Source organism: Chaetodon trifascialis, chromosome 21 (genome assembly GCF_039877785.1).
Source record: "Chaetodon trifascialis isolate fChaTrf1 chromosome 21, fChaTrf1.hap1, whole genome shotgun sequence".
NCBI lineage: Eukaryota > Metazoa > Chordata > Actinopteri > Chaetodontiformes > Chaetodontidae > Chaetodon > Chaetodon trifascialis.
In genome coordinates, this window is record NC_092076.1 from 21982404 (window position 1) to 22000646 (window position 18243).

At 38.0% G+C, this 18243-nt stretch overlaps 1 protein-coding gene across 2 annotated transcripts; it reads right to left on the reverse strand.

Moving 5' to 3' along the window:
* Positions 1-9863: 9863 nt before the first annotated feature.
* On the reverse strand, positions 9864-13184 carry LOC139350122 (uncharacterized). Of its 2 annotated transcripts, XM_070991249.1 has the most exons (4): positions 12532-13184; positions 12222-12377; positions 11521-11616; positions 9864-11111 (listed from the first exon to the last, which is right to left on the reverse strand). In XM_070991249.1, exons 1-4 carry the CDS (start codon positions 12631-12633, stop codon positions 10791-10793), a joined length of 675 nt encoding a protein of 224 aa, XP_070847350.1. In that variant the 5' UTR covers positions 12634-13184; the 3' UTR covers positions 9864-10790. The 2 variants fall into 2 exon arrangements, with proteins under 2 accessions (XP_070847350.1, XP_070847351.1); XM_070991250.1 differs by lacking the exon at positions 11521-11616 and having other exon boundaries at positions 10437-11111; positions 12532-12713.
* Between the last annotated feature and the right edge of the window lie 5059 nt (positions 13185-18243).

Here is an 18243-nt window from a genome sequence, read left to right on the forward strand (position 1 = left end):
ATGCAGTGTATACTAATAAAAAAACTTTATTTAATGTTCAATTTAAGTGTCTTTGTGGTCATGAGAAAATACAGATGTTAAGTAAAAACTGTAGTAGAGCCAGTATCTCATGATAAAGAAATGTGTATGGAGTTTTTGCAGACAAAGGAAGATCTTTTTGTCTTCTTCTGTCAAACTTTGGCATATAACAATTTGTTGACAATGATTAGATTTTCTGTCTTTTGCTATCCTAATTAATATTTCCAGGAGGAAGTGTGAGCATTGCTCCACATGGGCCCAGTATCATTCTCTTCAACAAAAAAGGGAGTCTGTGCAATCCTTTTTCTGTTACAATTCAAAGGTCAAAGCAACATTCTTCGTACACGCCTCTTTCACAGGTATGCAGGCTATTGTCTTCATTATCTGAGAACATTTGCATTACTGTGCCAACAACAGTTAGCAAGACCCAATGAGGGTCCAGAAAGATCCAGGATTATACTGAGCTTTGTACAGAGGGTTTATACCAGTCTTTTCTGATTTTTGGAATTGTTCATCACTCGAACGAGGACAACAAAGCCCGGAAGAGATTTATCTACGTTTTTTGAGATGAGACCCAGAAGAATTTGTCCTGAAAAGGAAGCCTTGCACTTCATTGCTTCTCAGAAAGATAAGGACACATTTCAGAAAAAACTCATCAGTGTGGAGAGATGAAATGTAAGGTTCTCTAGTAACTGTATGTATGTGCATTAAAGATCTCAGTTGAGTTGATAATGAATTAGGACACATCTATTACGACAGTCTGTACATAGTTATATCTATACATATTACATGTTGCCAGGTGCAGCCCAGAAATAGTTTAGACATAATTGACATTGTGGTAATTCTAATTTTTCTTAATTTTCTTGTCAGTTGAGAGCACCCTTTTTGAAGATTTGAAACATTGAAAAACTGTACCCTTAAAATAATTCTGTGGATGTGCCAAATCTTGTATGTATTTACAGGTTTCAGACGTCAGTCTGATTGCACTGGAACCACCAGCAACTTGGACAATGAGAATACATATAAAGTAAGTATTTTCAAGTAGGTGTTGGGGCACGGTTTTATAACACTTGATATTTTTATAAAAGCAAATAACTGACGCTTCTCTATTTCAGACAACTGAGCAACAGATGTCCCTTTTCCTGGAAATGTCAGATGAAGAACAACAAGCAGAAGTAGCAGTAAGCAGTAATCCCCAACAACAAAAGAATGATCAGCCAGAGATTACTTGCAGTGACCTGATGGATTCCTCTTCTCCCACCAAAAAGAGAAACAGTCTATGTATGTGATGGTAATTAGAATTTCAATTACATAAACAGAGTTGGTGAAAATGCCTATGATAAGCTAGTATCAAATTTCACAATTCTGTTATTATTAAGTTAAGTAACTAACAAGCTATGCTATGTGTTTCATTACAGGCCATGGAGAAACAGGTTTAAGTGCAAAGATACTTTTAATTTGTAAGAACTTTTCATTTTACATTACAACATTTTGTTGCAGCTGAAGATGAGTTAATCTTGGATGCAGATAATGCCATTAGTCAAAAAGGTAAGACTTTCCACTACATGTACTTAATCAATCATAACAAAAAATCTGTCACTCTGATTATATTGCCATCTATGTGATTTCAGGAAACTCAGAGGAAGAAGAAGAAGAAGAAGAAGAAGAAGAAGAAAAAGAAGATGATGATCCTGAAGAAGGGACTTCCTCTTCCAGAAAGGCAACTGTGGACATAAAATCATTACTGCACTTCAGGCAAAAGGGTACGTGATTCCACTGACTCGAATATCGTCACCTTGATATTTATTGATAAGAATTGATGGCGGTGATTTTCATTGAACAATTTCTTCACTTAATGAATTTCTTCATGTATTTATAGGGAAATCCATGCACCCCAAGCGAGAGAAAAATAATTGAACACTATTTCAAAGACTTCCTGACGAAAATGAAGATTCCTGGAAAGGTTGATTGTCTAAGATGCTTGGATGAAAATCCTATTCTAAGGGACAATGGAAGAGACTGGAAAGCAGTGAAATATTTTGTGCATAACAAAATAACAAGTATCAAGAGGAATATGTGCCAATAACTATGAAGACCAATAATACTGACAGCCAGAACTCTGAGAGCTCACATTATGGAGCATCAGTGTTATTCACCTGAATACTGGGAGCTTGCATTGTGGGGTATCAGTGATATGTGCCTGAATACTGGGAGCTTGCATTGTGGGGTATCAGTGATATGTGCCTGAATGCTGGGAGCTCGCATTATGGAGCCTCAGTGTTAAGTGTCGTAACATTGGTAATTCATGTAAACAGAGCATCAGTATAAAGGTCACAACACTCTGGTAACTCATGTAAACGGAGCATCAGTATAAGGGTCACAACATTGGTAATTCATGTAAACGGAGCATCAGTGTTAGGGTTGCAACATTGGTAATTCATGTAAACGGAGCATCAGTGTTAGGGTTGCAACATTAGCACATCATGTAAACATAGCACTACTCTTTCATAACATTGAAGGAATTGATTATTTTCTAATTGATTTCTGTAACTACAACAGTTAGAAATAGTACTGACAGCCAAAATTCTGAGAGCTCACAGTTTGGAGCATCAGTGTTGTTCACTTGAAAACCTGGATAACAGTGATATGTGCCTGAATTACTGGGAACTTGCATTACAGAGCTTCAGTGTAAGGGTCATAGCACTAGTAATTCATGTTAATGGAGCATTTGTAACACATATAAATGTATCAGTCGTAACATTAGCAATTCATGTAAACATTAGCACCACTGTGTCATAACATTGAAGCAATTTATTTCTATTTTTCTATTTTATTATTTCTATTTTATTTCAGGTAACTGTTTTTGATATGTTTGAACTGTTTACTGTATGTAAAATAACTCATCATATATAAGATTTTTTATGTGATAAACTCTGTTTATCATGTGGAAAGTCATTTCTGTCGTTGGAGTACAGCAACACGAAGAGAGAAACCCTCAGTTTAGGAGTGTATGTGTGGGCTTAAATGTGTGGGTTTAAATAGACTTTTTCTAAAGTTAATTCAGCATTTTTGGACTGATTTCTATTTAGGGTTGAAAAGCCTTGATGTGTTTTTACAAAAGCATAGTAGCAAATTTGTAAATAATATATTTATAATGTAAAAAAGTTAATAATATATAATATAATAATATATAAAGCTAATATATATATTTTTTTCATTTAGTTTCCAAAAGGATATCAATATGAAAGAAATATTAATTTCCCCTTTTTCATGCATGAGTTTGAATGATGCACTTGTGTCATTATGAGCCATATAACAGGGGACCAATGTCATTCAGTACAGTGCAAGTGTGGACCTTTTTGAGAACTTGGGGATACAATTACAAAAATAAATTGATTGAAACACTATTTTTTTTAGGTCTAGTAAAAATCAGATGAACTTAAAATAACTAATCTTAACACTGTCTTGCAATCTTAACACTAATCTTAACACTCCGTGATGCACTTCTGTCATTATGAGCCATATAACAGGGGACCAGTGTCATTTGGTACAGTGCAAGTGTGGACCTTTTTGAGAACCTTGGGGATACAATTACATAAATAAATTGATTGAAACTGTATTTATTTAGGTCTAGTAAAAATCGGATAACTTACAATAACTAATCTTAACACTGTCTTTTCATTTTATGTCCTTGTATCCTGGTTAATTTGACTATTTCAAAATGTCTTTAAACTCCTTGAATTCCACCTCAGTCTAGACTGAGCACACAGGGTTAGGGTTAAAAAAAAGTTTAAAAAAAAAAATAAATCCTGCGATAAATGTGTGAAATGTGGCCGGACCAGCATTTTGGGAACAAAAAATTCAGTACAGTCTGTCATCAATTTGTTTTTTGTGTTTCATTTAAACTAAAATAGTGTCTTACTGCTGAAAATTTTATTTCAATTTTTTCCCTCCTTTTTAGATTATAAAACATTCATTTATATGCTGCATTCTAGGTAACCCTTTATTTTAATACAGTGAAATCTAAGATGACCATTAAAGCTGCACTTACCAACCCAGCTAAGTGTGGACTTGGGTGTGTGAGTGTTTAAGAACCTACTCACGAGTGCCTCTACTGGTTTGAACAATGAATGTCAACGACAGCTTGAGGAGTGTGAAAAGCGACGTGTGTGTAATGGGTCGTTGAAATTCATTGCTCAAACCAGTAGAGGCACTCATGAGTAGGTACTTAAACACTCACACACCAAGTGTGGACCTCTTGGAAAAAAGTTAATAAACCTTACCAGAGCATGTTAGACATGATTTTAGGCTGATTTAAGGCATGTCCAAGAGGGGACCTAAAAAATGTCCCCGTTGCATTGATTTCAGCACGATAAGTAACCCTTTTGCATTAGAGTGGCTTGAGTTACGATAAAAATACTGAATAATGCAGGTTTTAAGATATATTGGAACTGCTGTTGGTATACCACCAGGCCCATATGTCCAAACTAAATATTCTTTATTCAGACCCTTACAGAAAAACCACATGAATGTCACATGTGCAAATCACATGTGGTCACGTGATTATATGGACATGTGATTTTGCACATGTGAAATTTATCATGTGAAAACATGTTAAATCCACATGTGAAAAATGTGATTTGCACATGTTAAACATGGGAAACATGTGGTTTTGGAACATTTTTCATGGTGTAACGTGTGAAACCCATGTAAATTCCTATGTGAAACCCATGTGATCACATGTGAAACTCATGTTATTACATGTGTAACCCATGCAAATTCCTATGTGAAACCCATGTGATTACATGTGAAACCCAAGCAAATTCCTATGTGAAACCCATGGGATTCCATGTGACACCCATATTATTACATGTGAAACTCATGTTTTTACATGTGAAACCCATATTATTACATGTGTAACCCATATCAACTCCCATGTGAGACCGATTAAAATACCTGTGAAACCCATGTGATCACATGTGAAACCCGTGTTATTAAATGTGTAACCTATAGATTCCCATGTGAAACCCATGTAAATTCCTATGTGAAACCCATGTGATTACATGTGAAACCCATATTATTACATGTGAAACTCATGTTTTTACATGTGTAAGCCACATAAACTCCCATGTGAAACTGATTCAAATATCCATGTGAAACCAAGTGGGTTACAAAATAGTCTTAGCACTTACATTTTCTATATAAAATTTAAACCAACAAGACTCAGACCTAAACTAGGAATGCAAGCAGTCTTGGATGCGCCTGGCAGATATCGTCTAAGAGGAAAATGAGGCAGTCCATCCATACAAAGGCAGACTTCAAACCAGTGTTTAATATTCAGTTTAATAATTTTACAAGAAATAAAGTAGTTAAGACAAATATAAGTGATACAAATACTGTTTATTTGTAAACATGCAATGAAAAGTCAGAACAGAACTGGCCATAAAAAGGATCAAAATGCCCCTAAAAAATGTCTTCTGGGGAAAGGGTGTGTGTGTATTGTGTGTTTGTAGTGTCTCAGTCCTCTGGGTATCCTCCAGCAGGCTCCCTGTTTTGGGATTGAAAGTCAAAATCAGATTAGGGCAGTACAAACACCAGTCTATTCTATCAAAGTAATGGTTAATTTCTTTTCTATCTGGATTACAGGATTGGTTCTGTTATTTTCAAGTGATGACTGGTCTATGTAGAGTAGTCAAATATATAAACAAGCACAGATCCTGTGCAGACCCACAGCAGGCTGCTTAGAAGCCATCCAAAACTGGATTCTACGAATCAAAGTATCATCAACAGTATCATATACAGTATAAATAGGTTACCCTGTTTCCCTCTCAGCTCGTCTCCTGGTGTCTTTTAATTTTTGTGCCATGCAGGCTTTGATTTCAGTGTGTCTGATGGCTCCGTGAACTTTTTTGACATGGTCTGTAAGAAATGAAATGCTACTAAATTTACTCAGGATTCACCAATTAATTCATGTTGTGTAAGATAGGTGTCAATGAGGATGCTAATGAAAATAATTGAAAAAGAGCAACATTTTTGTGTGTTTACAAGCTGATACAATAGCATTTTGCCCAACCCAAACAATATTCAGACATGCTTACCAATTACTAGCTTCACTTTGGCTTTGTCAAGGCTCTGTCTTCTCTCCTCTACAATCCCCTTTTTTCCTGTGATGGAGCACGTCGCCATCTCTTCCACAGTGAAGATGGAGTCCATCACAGTCCTGCTTCTTGTGGCCATCACACCTTTGAGCATAATCCAAGGCGGTTCCATTCATTAAATCCATTACAGCCTCGTTCTGCAAAGATGAAGAAATATTAGAATACATCCATGTACTCCCAGAATGCAAAAAAGTCCAGTTCTCAAAGGTGTGGCATTGGCATGGGTGCTGGTGAGAAAAAAACATTTGACTGAACTTTTTTTTTTACTGGGGTTCAGGTTGTGTGGCAAAGCTTATGTTTGCATCCCACATGTGCAATGTGTAGGTGTAAGGCCTAAATTAGCAGCTAGCTATTACTGAGTTTCTAATAAGCAGTCTTAAAAATATAGGAATTATTTGAAATCATCATTTTGGCACAAATAGTCTATGTAGTATTACTGCGTGGTGATGAATGAGTATGTGCTCAGTCTATTCAAAACAGGGTTAGAATTTATTTATATTTCAAATATAACTAAATGTTGTTTCTAGAGCAGCAACAGTAATGTTTACAACAGCAAAGTTAAAAGTTAAAACAGCATATTTAGATAACGCAAAGCCTCGTTGTAAAAATGTAATATGTAAATATGTGGATTGTAGGGTATCGTATGTTTCACTATGAACTCTGCTGTCACCGGGGTCATTTCACGGTGTCGTTTTGAATCTCATTCAAAAGGAGTTCTGCTCTCTAACATTTCTGTCAAGACGGGTTTTTAGCGATGCAATCGTCACACGTAGCCTTGTGATACTTTTTAAAGCTACAGTAGAAAGGGTCGTTCTACATAATACGTGACTGTCAAAACCAGTCCAGACAACCGCCGTACTGTTCCTCTTTGACACTAAAGTCACCTCTGGCTCTTTGGTGTTCAGTTCTGGGGGGGAGGGGAGCTGGCAACTAGCGTGCCATCACCAAACATTAATTAGAAGAAATGAAAAGACAGCAGAATTTAAGTATAGATGATCAATTCATTGCTTACAAGATGATTTAGGCAGGCCAAATATAATGAATGTATGAGAAGCACTGCATGTTCCACAAATGAAATCACTTCTCCTGACTATGTAAGTGATACCTTTGTCTCTCCTATTTGGTTGTGAAGAGGGGCTGGGTGGCTGCTAGAAAGCACCGGGTGGCTGGGGGCAGGCTGAGCTGCCTGTATAGCATCTTTCACAGTTTTTGTGATTGTATCTGCTAGCTCTACAATTAAATACAAGAGGGAACACACCTATTCAAAATCACTAATTGAGTTGTCACTTAATATAGTTGTAGTATTATTATTATAATATTGTCATGGAAATAGGTTCAAGGTTACTGCAAGAGCTCCCCTCGATACTTACCTTTTTGCATTTGAAAGTTCAACCTTCGCAACCACCTGACCTCCTTATCCTTGTCATTTATCCTCTCCTCAAGCTCCTTTAGGTCATTTCTGTAGTCCCTCTATCATGTGAGAAAGAGAAGATAAAGAGAGAAGAGGCTTAAATGGATGGAGAACTTTGGTAGTATCTCGTGATGTACTGTAAGCCCAAAATCTGGGATTCTCTGTTATCTGTTGCTGACAACAGATAACAGAGATTCTATCATTGCGGAAAAGGTGGATTCCCAGTCGTTCGATTCTGAGGCGGCGGTTTGGCTAACTCTCCCGTTATGCTAATGTTAGCCGGCCCGTGGTTCGACAACTTCTGGTGTTGAAGTTACATGTACGTCCTGGACGGCTTCCACGTTAACATCGTCCACCAACGTGTCCCGAGTAACGTTAGTAGTAACACTCACGTTACTATTGCTAACTTCTGCGAACTTTTGCTAATGCTCACGTTATGCTAATGTTAGCCAGCCTGCGGGACGACAACTGCCGTTGACGTTACATGTACGTCCTGGACGGCTTCCACGTCAACATCATCCACCAACGTGTCCCGAGTATCGTTACTAGTAACACTAACGTTACTAAACGTTACTTTTGCTATCTAGCTAATCGACTTCATTTCTCTAAATTCTCTCACATCAACTCACAGCATCACTTGACTGACAGCTCAAGGAGACAGTTCACCCAACAGCTGAGCTGTGATTGGTGCCTTGAGCTTCGCATTGCATGCAGGGAGTAGTAGGTTTTTTTGCATGCCTGAAAGCCATGAAACAAAACGATACAGTTTTCTTAAAGAACGGCAAATAATGATATAACTTTGTAGTAGCATCGCCTGCAATCAGAGCGATCACCTGTGCGAGGAGGGTTTTTTTCCATTTCACATACATTTTTAATCGCCCTCAACATGCTCGTTCCGCGTCCTGGACAAGCCCTGTTGATGTATTTTTTGTTCGAGAGAAAATTCTCCAGATTAGGAAACTGACTTCACAACTATTCCAGTTTGGATTTCTACAACATATGGAAGGTAAGGAATCACCTTTTTGTATATCAGAAGAGTTCACCCTAAAAAAAAAAAAAAACACAGGAGGTGCGTTGAAATTCGAGGTGTTTGAAAGATTTTATATGCCGAATTTAATAAAACACCTTATGACTTAGTCATATATATATATGTTTATATGTGTATATGCGTGTGTGAGTATATATATATATATACATACATACACACGCGCACACACACACACACATACATTTTTTTTTTGCCAATACGTTAACCAGTGTAGTTAATTGCCAGATTCTTGAACGGGCCTTGGTGTCTCTTGAAAGCTGTGAGATGGCCTTAGCCATAATAAAGGATATAGTTGAACACAATAACAAAATAATGGGTGCAATTGATCATAAATACTTATAGCACTAACGTTAAATTTTTCATAATTGATTCACTTACCTTTTACACTGAGTATCTGGGCCGGAAAAGACCAATCCTCTTTGGGTCACTTAACATTTTTTTGTCTTTCACATTTCTCTCCAATCCCACACTTACGTTTTCTTCTATCCACTTTATTAGCACATACATAGCTTTCTTGTCCCTTTGTTAACGTAGTTTATACCTCTGGTCTACTTAGCTTTGCCTCAGCAACTGACAGTAAAAGCAGAGCCAATCAGATTTTTCGGCGGGCTTGCAAAGTCTCCACGCGCGTCATCTATAGCGTCTAGCAAGATGGCTGTGTGGTAATTTAACAGAATTGTTTCTCCTTTTATACAGCAGTCCTTTGATGACAACACTGACAGAGATGGGACAGGCGCAAGTTTGGACTCTGACTTCGAGGTGAATTTGCATTTCAAACAGCTTAACAGCTCAGAAATCACTTTGGCCTCATAAGCACACCTCATGTCTTCTGAGTGGTCAGCCTAGTCATGTTATCTAACATGAGTCATGAGGGGTACTTATGAAGCCAAGTAGTTAGTTATCTATTATAAAATGTTTATTTTTATTTTATTTTAAGCAACCCAGTGGACACGCTGTAGATGACAGCGATGAGGAACATGGGAGGATGAACAATGAACCTGAAAAAGTAGGTTCACTCATTCTGTATTTTATGTGTATTCTCATAATGATTATTGATGATTTTCATAATGATGATTTTCATGTATATTGGCCCAACTGCTTTTGTGCTTTTCCCTTTTTATTCCTACAAATAGCAGTGGATTTACCCTGCTGGAATTTTGCAAGCTACTCACGTAACCATTTTTCCTCTGGTGTTGTGGTGGCAAAATGCGAAAAATTGTGACGTGTTCAAGAACTGTAGATGCTTTAATTTTCACAATTTGATTTCGCAATTTAAGTGGAACATTAAAGGCTTTTGAGAGTCAGGACACTTATCCTGTATGTAACCTATAAAATTATTTAAACACTTTTAAATCTTCATGAAAAAAAAAAATCTTTGTATTCTGTGGGCACAGAACACTCACACACACACACAATCCCAATTTGCATTTGTATAGCTTGTAGCATTACATTTGCATTTTAACACCTCACGGTCACAGGGGCTGAGAGAGAACTTCCACAGCAATATACAGTGACGATAATTGACGGAAATGCTACTTTTCATGCAGTGCCAGTTGTTGCTGTTTTCAGTTGCTTTAATAGTGTGGACCACATGATATTTTCTCTCTGATCCTCACAATTTTGGAATCCAGTCGCGGACCGCCATCCTGTCACGGACCGCCATCCTGGACTTTTTTGCAAAAATATACCTATGCCTTCAATTGAGAACATTACCCAGAGAAAAAAAGACTTTCAGCAACATTCAAAACCCAAACCATACAGTGGGCCACATCTGGAAAACAAAACACAGGCTGCCTGACTCTGAAATGACAATATTATCGAAAGGCAATGTTTCACTGAGGCAATTGAAATGATAATAAAACATGTGGCTTTGTTGAGTATCATAAGATTCATTTAAGTGCATATCCTGTCACTCTCTTGGATGCTGGCCTGAAACAGACAAGAGGTGATCCTTCATTACTGCCCTAACACATATAACTACCAGTAAGTTTGTTTGTTGTAGTGTCCTCACCACTGGCTGTGTGAATACTTCTATCCTCTATAAAAGCATTTCTCATCTGTGTGGAACTCTTAGTGATGCTGCTTTTGAGATCACATTAACCATTCGTTGCACAATTGACAAACACCAAACAAAACAACTGTGGCAAAAGAATTTCTACAGTCCAACACCGATTTTGTTCTTTAGTCCAAGGACTTTGGGGGAAAGCTTTTCCCCATCCATTCCCATGAGTACTTTTTGAATGAATTCGTAATAGTGTCTCAGTTCATTGGGGTAGGCCAGGTTCAATGCGTAGATCACTCCAAGCATCACTGTGCAAGCCTGGCCTGCAGAACCAATGTTGTCCAGGATGATCGCTCCATCAACAGAAATTCCGATGTCATCATGATGTCCAGGATCTCCATTCTCCTTGCCGATGGCGTAATTGCCCATGGCCCACTTCTGCATGTCTGTCGGGATGGCATTTCCTTCAATGTCCTGCATATTTTAAGTAAATAGGAGAAAACGGAAACATTAGAATGCTTTGCCATGAATAAACATTTTTTACCATACACTGTACATCTGCACTACAGACATTTTCAGATTTCAATCAGGGTACTGTCCATTTGTGCATCAAGTGTTTTATGGGCACTGCGTGTTCTAAGGTGTGCTTTTGTGCTTCAACTCTATGCCTGGCTCTATCATATAAGCAAATAAAGTAAAGCAGCACAAGAAACATCACTACATGTCAAAGACTCTATAATGGTGCACTGTAACAGCAAATTATTCTTTTAAACACAAGAGACATCTCTGCTGTACACTGAAGAGACCCAGTGGGGAGCCAAAACTACAGGACAAACAACTTAAGAATCTTAAATATGAGTTACATTCAGAACATTAAACTTACCATATACTCATGGATCAGATGTCCATCATCCTCACCAAGGTAGAGGCAAAGTGCTCTAAGGACTGCTGCCCTTTTTGAATGAACATCACCTTTAGCCTGTGTGAAGAGATTCCACTGATTAAAAACATTTCCAGGCACTAAAGTATTACAAAAATATTTTAACTTTTCAACCCACAGCTATACTATAAATAACTTTATTCCTTTGATTATAAAATTTATTGTGGTGTGGTTACAATATGTGACATGTATGGATGTATAGGATGAAAGTGCTGTGCTAAGCATGGTCAAAAATCTTGCTCAGTGTAGGTGGTGTACATCAGGGGTGGGCAAATTCATTCCACAAAGGGCCGTGTGGCTGCAGGTTTTTTTTTCCAACCAAGCAGCTGCACACCAGACTTGACTCATTTAATCAACTGATCTCAGTCTTCAGACAGCTCATTGGTCAAACTGTGTGCTCTTGGTTGGTTGGAACAAAAACCTGCAGCCACACGGCCCTTTGTGGAATGAATTTGCCCACCCCTGGTGTACATTAACTAGACTGACTAACTGTCCCACCAGAGAAAACAGGGCTGGTTTTGCTACCATAACATGTAAACATGTAAAATATTTCTTTGGAAATGTGTCTTACATTAATGATCCAGGCTTTACTGAAACAGAATATATTAAAGCACACATATAGACAACAATGAATGAACAGTTACCTCTTGTAAGATCTGCAGATGTTTGGCTAGTTTCTGGCCAGTGACACCTCCCTTTTTCTGGAAAGCTGATGTCAGCTGAGGCTGAAGACTGTCCAACCGTGCCATGAAGGTCGTCTCAAGAGGATGTGTTGTAATTCGCTGAAATTCAGCATTTATCTGTTGCACATAAAAAGAAGTGGCAGAAGACAAAGAACACTGTGCTCAGTTATTTACGTAATGGTGATTCTTGTAATACACATAGTGAAATCATAACACATATTGGAAATGCACAATGAAAAGAGGCACACCGGATGGAAGCAAACGTGTTTACCTCATTAATATGGAAAAGTGCTGGCCATCTCATTTTCATCTCTCCAGCACCTGGACTTCCATGCACCACTTCTTTTCTTCGGTAGGAGAAAGTTTTAGACATCTTCTCTCTTACATCTGATGCTCTGTTTCTTCGTTTGACATCAGTCAAAAGTTCAACTCGCAAGTTTTCCAGACTGTCATCTGTTTTGCCAGTGGGGTGTGAAGGACAATAGGAATGGTGAAGTCACGGGGCCATGCACGCGTTCTCAGCTCACTGTCTGAAAGGGACAGAATGATGGTGGTGTTGGAGTCAGATGAAGACAATGAGGACACACTCTGAGGTGTGTGAATGCCTGATGGGCTTGCAGATGATCCAGCAGTGCTTGGAGATTTCGGCCTTGAAATGGGATTCATATCCAAACAATTTTGCATGTACACAAGCTTAATTGTTCCTCTGTCTTGAATGTCTTGCACTGATGTAATGTTCATGAACTCATTATTGAAGTTGGGATCCATGAATTGAATGCGAAAGTCTCTTTCAATTCCAAATGCATCACAAATTGTTTTGTGCAAGTCCATTAAAGTCTTTGGCTTTCCTGAGTGGAGATCGTCTTCTGTAGTCATCCTCTTCTACGATGATTCTCAGCTTCATGGGCTCTACCATTCTTCAATCTAAATATGAAAGAGAAAAATAAACAAATATTCAAAAATTAATCAACAGAAGAACACATAAGCACAACATGATTTAGTGTGATCTGACCTTATATGAATCTTTTAAGTGTCACCATTCGGCAGCCTCCAATCCTGTAATCTGCCAAGGGGTACTGGTCCACGAGGGCACCAAATTGAATGAGGAAGACTTGAGAGGTTGGACACAACTCAAATGCCCTAAAATGCTCCATATACCAAGCACCAAACTCTTTGACAATGAAACTCAAGTTTCCCTCCAAAACAACCATCTGGACAACTTCTGCAAAGTCTGGCAAGCCACCAGTAGAGACACAAACAACAACCATGCCCTCTCTGCATGTCACTCCATTGACAGATGCAATCTTAGTGAGCTGAAAGTGTGCAATATCAGGGTATTTTAGTTTCAAAACTTTCTGTACATCCTGATGCAAAATGTCAACAGAGACAGTTTAGACAGCTGAGACAGTCAAGCTGCATTTTTTTTGTTGTGTTTGACTCCAAGTAATATGCCATCATGAACTGATGTTTCACTGCCAGAGATAAGAGTTTTTGAAGCAGGGTGTGTGACGAACGACCTGTGCTTTGCTTTGCTTCAAATCTTGTTGTCCACAGACTAACGAGCGGACCAAAAAATCGAATCATCTGTAGATAATGTTCAACGAGATGATGTTTTGGTAAAAGTTTTATACCTGGAAACACCTCTTGTAGCCTGCATCTGTGATCACAGATTCTTTCCTCAAGGAAAGCAAGTGATTGTGCAGTATGTACTGGTGCAACAACTAAATCCACAATATCCCTCAGGTCCAAAATGACCTGCCAGGCTGGCTCATTTGAGGGCACTAACTGTCCAACCAAAAATGGGAGAAAACGCAAGAGACTCCAATTTTCGTGAGTGTTCCCTCCGATAGTTTTGTTCTGCCTGAAGGCCTTTGGAATAGAATGTGGACGATTAGTTTTGTCTGTCCATTTGTAAGGAAATTTCAAAATGGACTCATTGAGACTGTCCAGTGTGAAATATTTTTTGGACATTAAATGATTCAGACAATGTGCCAACTCAACTGGTACTATGCCTTCAAAGATGTCATGTGCAACATCTGGGGGGCAGCCAGTGCAAACTTTGAAATGAGAAAGATGTGCAGAGAGAACTAACATGCGTTTCATGTGTCTCTTTGCTTCTGAGAGTAAACACATTTGAACTCACTTCTTTCTGGTGCAGAACTTTTAATACTGGAACATATTACAGTGTTCTTTTGCCTTTTTCATCCAATATATATTCTATGGGCTCTATGACTATGTTATTGTCCTTGTAGTATTTTTTGCGCTTAAACGATGTTGCCAAGGGACAGCCTTTACCAACTGACTTGCATATGGGATTAGATACACAGAGAGTGGATGCAAGTTCTATAATGAAAGTTTGATCAACTTGCAGGCTGTAACTACTGAGTAGGGCTGGGCCGATAGAACGATAGCGATATGTCTCACGATAGACAGGTCATCAATATCAATATAAAATGCGTTCGATAAAGCATTCGAAGAAACCTGAAGTTGCGAAGCAAGGTTGGTTGCATGAACAAAGGCACTCGCTCTCAGGTAACTGAGCAACGTAGGGAGTAATCGCTAATCAGTGAGAGAGACACGCTAAAACGCCAATCATGTAACATTATCAAGTTCGGTTGCGCCGTGTCGTCATGTGTTTGTTGCTCCGCGAGGAGTGAGATGAGAAATAGAAAGTGAGCGCTGCAGCGAGCGAAGAAATCGTCGATAAAACAGGGAAAGTCAGCTCGCCAGTATGGAGTTTTTTGGATTTTATAAGTCGGACCGTAGTCAGACCAATGTGGTCTGTAACTTATGCAAGACTTTCGTCCCCACCAAGACCGGTAACACCACAAACTTATTTAACCACCTTAGCCGCGCTCACTCTTCGCCAACGTCCGCCAACCGCAGCACCACCGCACAAGCAGCTGACCACCATGCAGAGGTATCTGCTTCAGTGCCTGATGACAAATCATCTTAAAGGCACGAAGACGTAACGGAGGCAGCGCCATATCATATAGCTAAAGACATGCTTCACTGAGCACTGTGGAGAAGCCAGGTTACAAACATCTCTTACACGTGCTTTTTTTTTTTTTTTTAAACGCACTTGCAATAAAAATATAATTGAATAGTTCGTGTATAAACATACACGAACTAAGAAGTAAGAAGAGTGACTAAAGTTGTTCATATGTCTAGGCTGGTTTTGTAGTTCAGTGTTACTGTACTGTCATGTTTGTTTGTTTGTATGTTACAGATGTCAAGTCTATCTCAGTTTCTACTATGTTTCCAGAACACTGCACATATTTGAAAACATTTTATTCAGCAGAAGGTGAATCAGCTTGTGAACTTTCTGCACTAAACCTGCAGAAAAAAAAGTTCTCAGGTTTCTCTCTATTTACATTTTTACACTTTTTTTACATTTATTATTTGAGTGTTTTCCATGGTTGTGTTGACATTTCCTTTCCTTTCTGCCTTGATAGCTGAGGGGATTATAATCAGAGGAAGGTTAAATTTAAAATAAAAATGTTTAAATTTAATGTATTTTTCTCCTGGTCCTTATTTTAAATAGGTCATTAAAAATATCAATAATTATCGATATCGACCAATATAAAACACTTATATCGCAATAGAGTTTTCATCCATATCGCCCAGGCCTACTACTGAGCATGTCTTGTATCACATCTGTTGTACTACACAGAGATGCTGTACTCAACAAGTACTGAAGTTCTTCCAGCAATTCATCAATTGCAGCACTTGGCACATGAAAAATATTTTCCAGTTTTAATAATAATGCTGCAAGTTTTTGTTCAATTATATCTGTCTGATCCTTTGTTGTATCAGACTGGCTGTTGTCACAGCATTCCTCATTGTCTGAACCACCAGGCTCTAAAGTTTCAGTCACAGAGAGTCCATGGACTACATCATCCTTAAAATCTATGAATGAATGCAAGCTGTGCTTCTGAATTTTGTGAGACTTGATTGTACTATATACGTTGGGTTTTGTATTCACAGCCTTTAAACATACAATTGACTGTCTCATTGTTTTTTAGATGATGTTTTACATGTACAAAATAATCACGCTCAGTTCCAAGTTCACTAAAGCCACACAGTTGGCAGGAAAATGTAAATTTGTCAGAGTGCTTTAAGGCATTGCTATTTCTCCTTGACAGGTGTGTCAAAAGTGAATTCCAAGCCTTAAAGATGCATGGACAATCTGGATGTATACACTTAATATGATGGCCTGATCATTGCATGACTTCCAAGATTAACATGGCAGTAAGGAATCTATTCGTTAAAGAATATAAAGGTCCGAAGCTTGGTTGAAAATCAGATGTGATAAACCTGTCAAGTATAAACACAAAATAAAAAACATGTTATCAGCATTGTGTCTGTAAAGAAATGTTAAGCTTATTACTGAGTACAAAATCATGAGTGAAAAAGTCTACATCTCAACTGTGCCTCAGCACGACTGAAATATGCATCAGATGACAGATTAGAGTTAGGGAAAGAAAAAAAGATATGCTATGTTATTTATTCACTACTAGAATACTTTCTATGTGCTATACGCCTTATAAATGATTATAGATCACTTCACAGCATTCAGTTATTGCATAAATTATTAATTACAAAAATAAACATTTAACTTATTAACATTTTTAATGATGAATTTAAATAAATTGGATGATAGTAAATATAGTAAATAAAGTCCCATGTTCAAATAAAAATAATATGTTGTTGGAACTGCAATTGTTTCATCCTTTCTGGAGAATATATTATTTACTGTACAATGAGCAGATGCTCACAAGACGTTTATTTAAAATTAAGCCTTAAGTTATTTTTTAATATAGTTGTAATAAATGTCATGTCCCCTGCTGCATGGCATGTCTGACGAAACAGTATCACCATGGCATAAAACTTCTGTATGCCAGTATTAACAGGAGCTATCCAGACACCATTGTTTTTAAAAACATTGATCAAGTAAAACGAGTCCGCCTGAGTGGTAAACCGACGATAAATGCAGAAACATACAAAATGAGTGAGCCGCAGCATGTGGCTCGGACATAGTTCGCTGAGAGACCGACGTGGAGGAGGTAACGGACGCGCGCGCGCGCGCGCACACACACACACACACACACACACACACACACACACACACACACACACACACACACCTGCTGCCTGAGCCTGTCGCCACACATGACGGTGTGTATGGTGGACCGCAGCCTTCCTCCTCCTTCTCGGCGGTGACGAGTCGTGTTTAGCCACATCTATTATCAGAAGCATTAACAGGCTAACACATCCTCACATGGCTAGCTTAACCACCCGAATTAAATAGGCCCATAGCTGTAACTACTTGAGTATATAATCATTTTAATAAAGTAAATAGGGCTTACACCATGGTGAAAGTTAAACTACATATACCAATGATTATTAAAGACTTACCCAAACAATGCAACATGCACCTGCAGGGTGTCCAGACTCCAGAGTGAGTAACTGACCTGCACCCCAAAATCCTAAAAAGGCGGTACGTTCTTGCGCATGCGCAAACTTCAAAATCCAAACTGGATATGCACATTTTTTTTAAATGCTTTATTTATAGTTGGCAAAATTGTAAAAACAGTTCAATACAAAATCCAATATTTGAAATCAAGGTAATAAAATTAAACAGGGAAGAACAACAACAAACAGAGACATAAAATAACTCAATTAAAATAAATTATGCAATGCAAAACTTTATAGGGGTTTTCTTTTATATTAAAAAAAAATAATTTTTAAACAGTCATATCAGTGGGATAATTCTTTAAGTTATCATATAACTTTTGTTCCTTCAAACCAGTTATTGTTTTAAGAGATGTTGAAGACAATTTAAATTCGTTTATGAAAACAACAAATCTAGGGGATGATCGCATAACTTTATTCTTATAGATGAAAAATTTGGCAAGACATAAAATTACATTGCAACAGAGTTCATCATTTATCGGGTAGTATCATTCCAAAAGTAACATTA

Excerpts from the sequence above, each read along its gene's own strand:
- LOC139350122 (XM_070991249.1), bottom strand. The coding sequence starts at position 12,633 with ATGTCTAAAACTTTCTCCTACCGAAGAAAAGAAGTGGTGCATGGAAGT. Across the intron at positions 12,378-12,531 it reads CACTTTTCCATATTAATGAG|ATAAATGCTGAATTTCAGCG; the intron begins GTAAACACGTTT and ends TATGTGCAACAG. Across the intron at positions 11,112-11,520 it reads ATCTGATCCATGAGTATATG|GACATTGAAGGAAATGCCAT; the intron begins GTAAGTTTAATG and ends TAAAATATGCAG.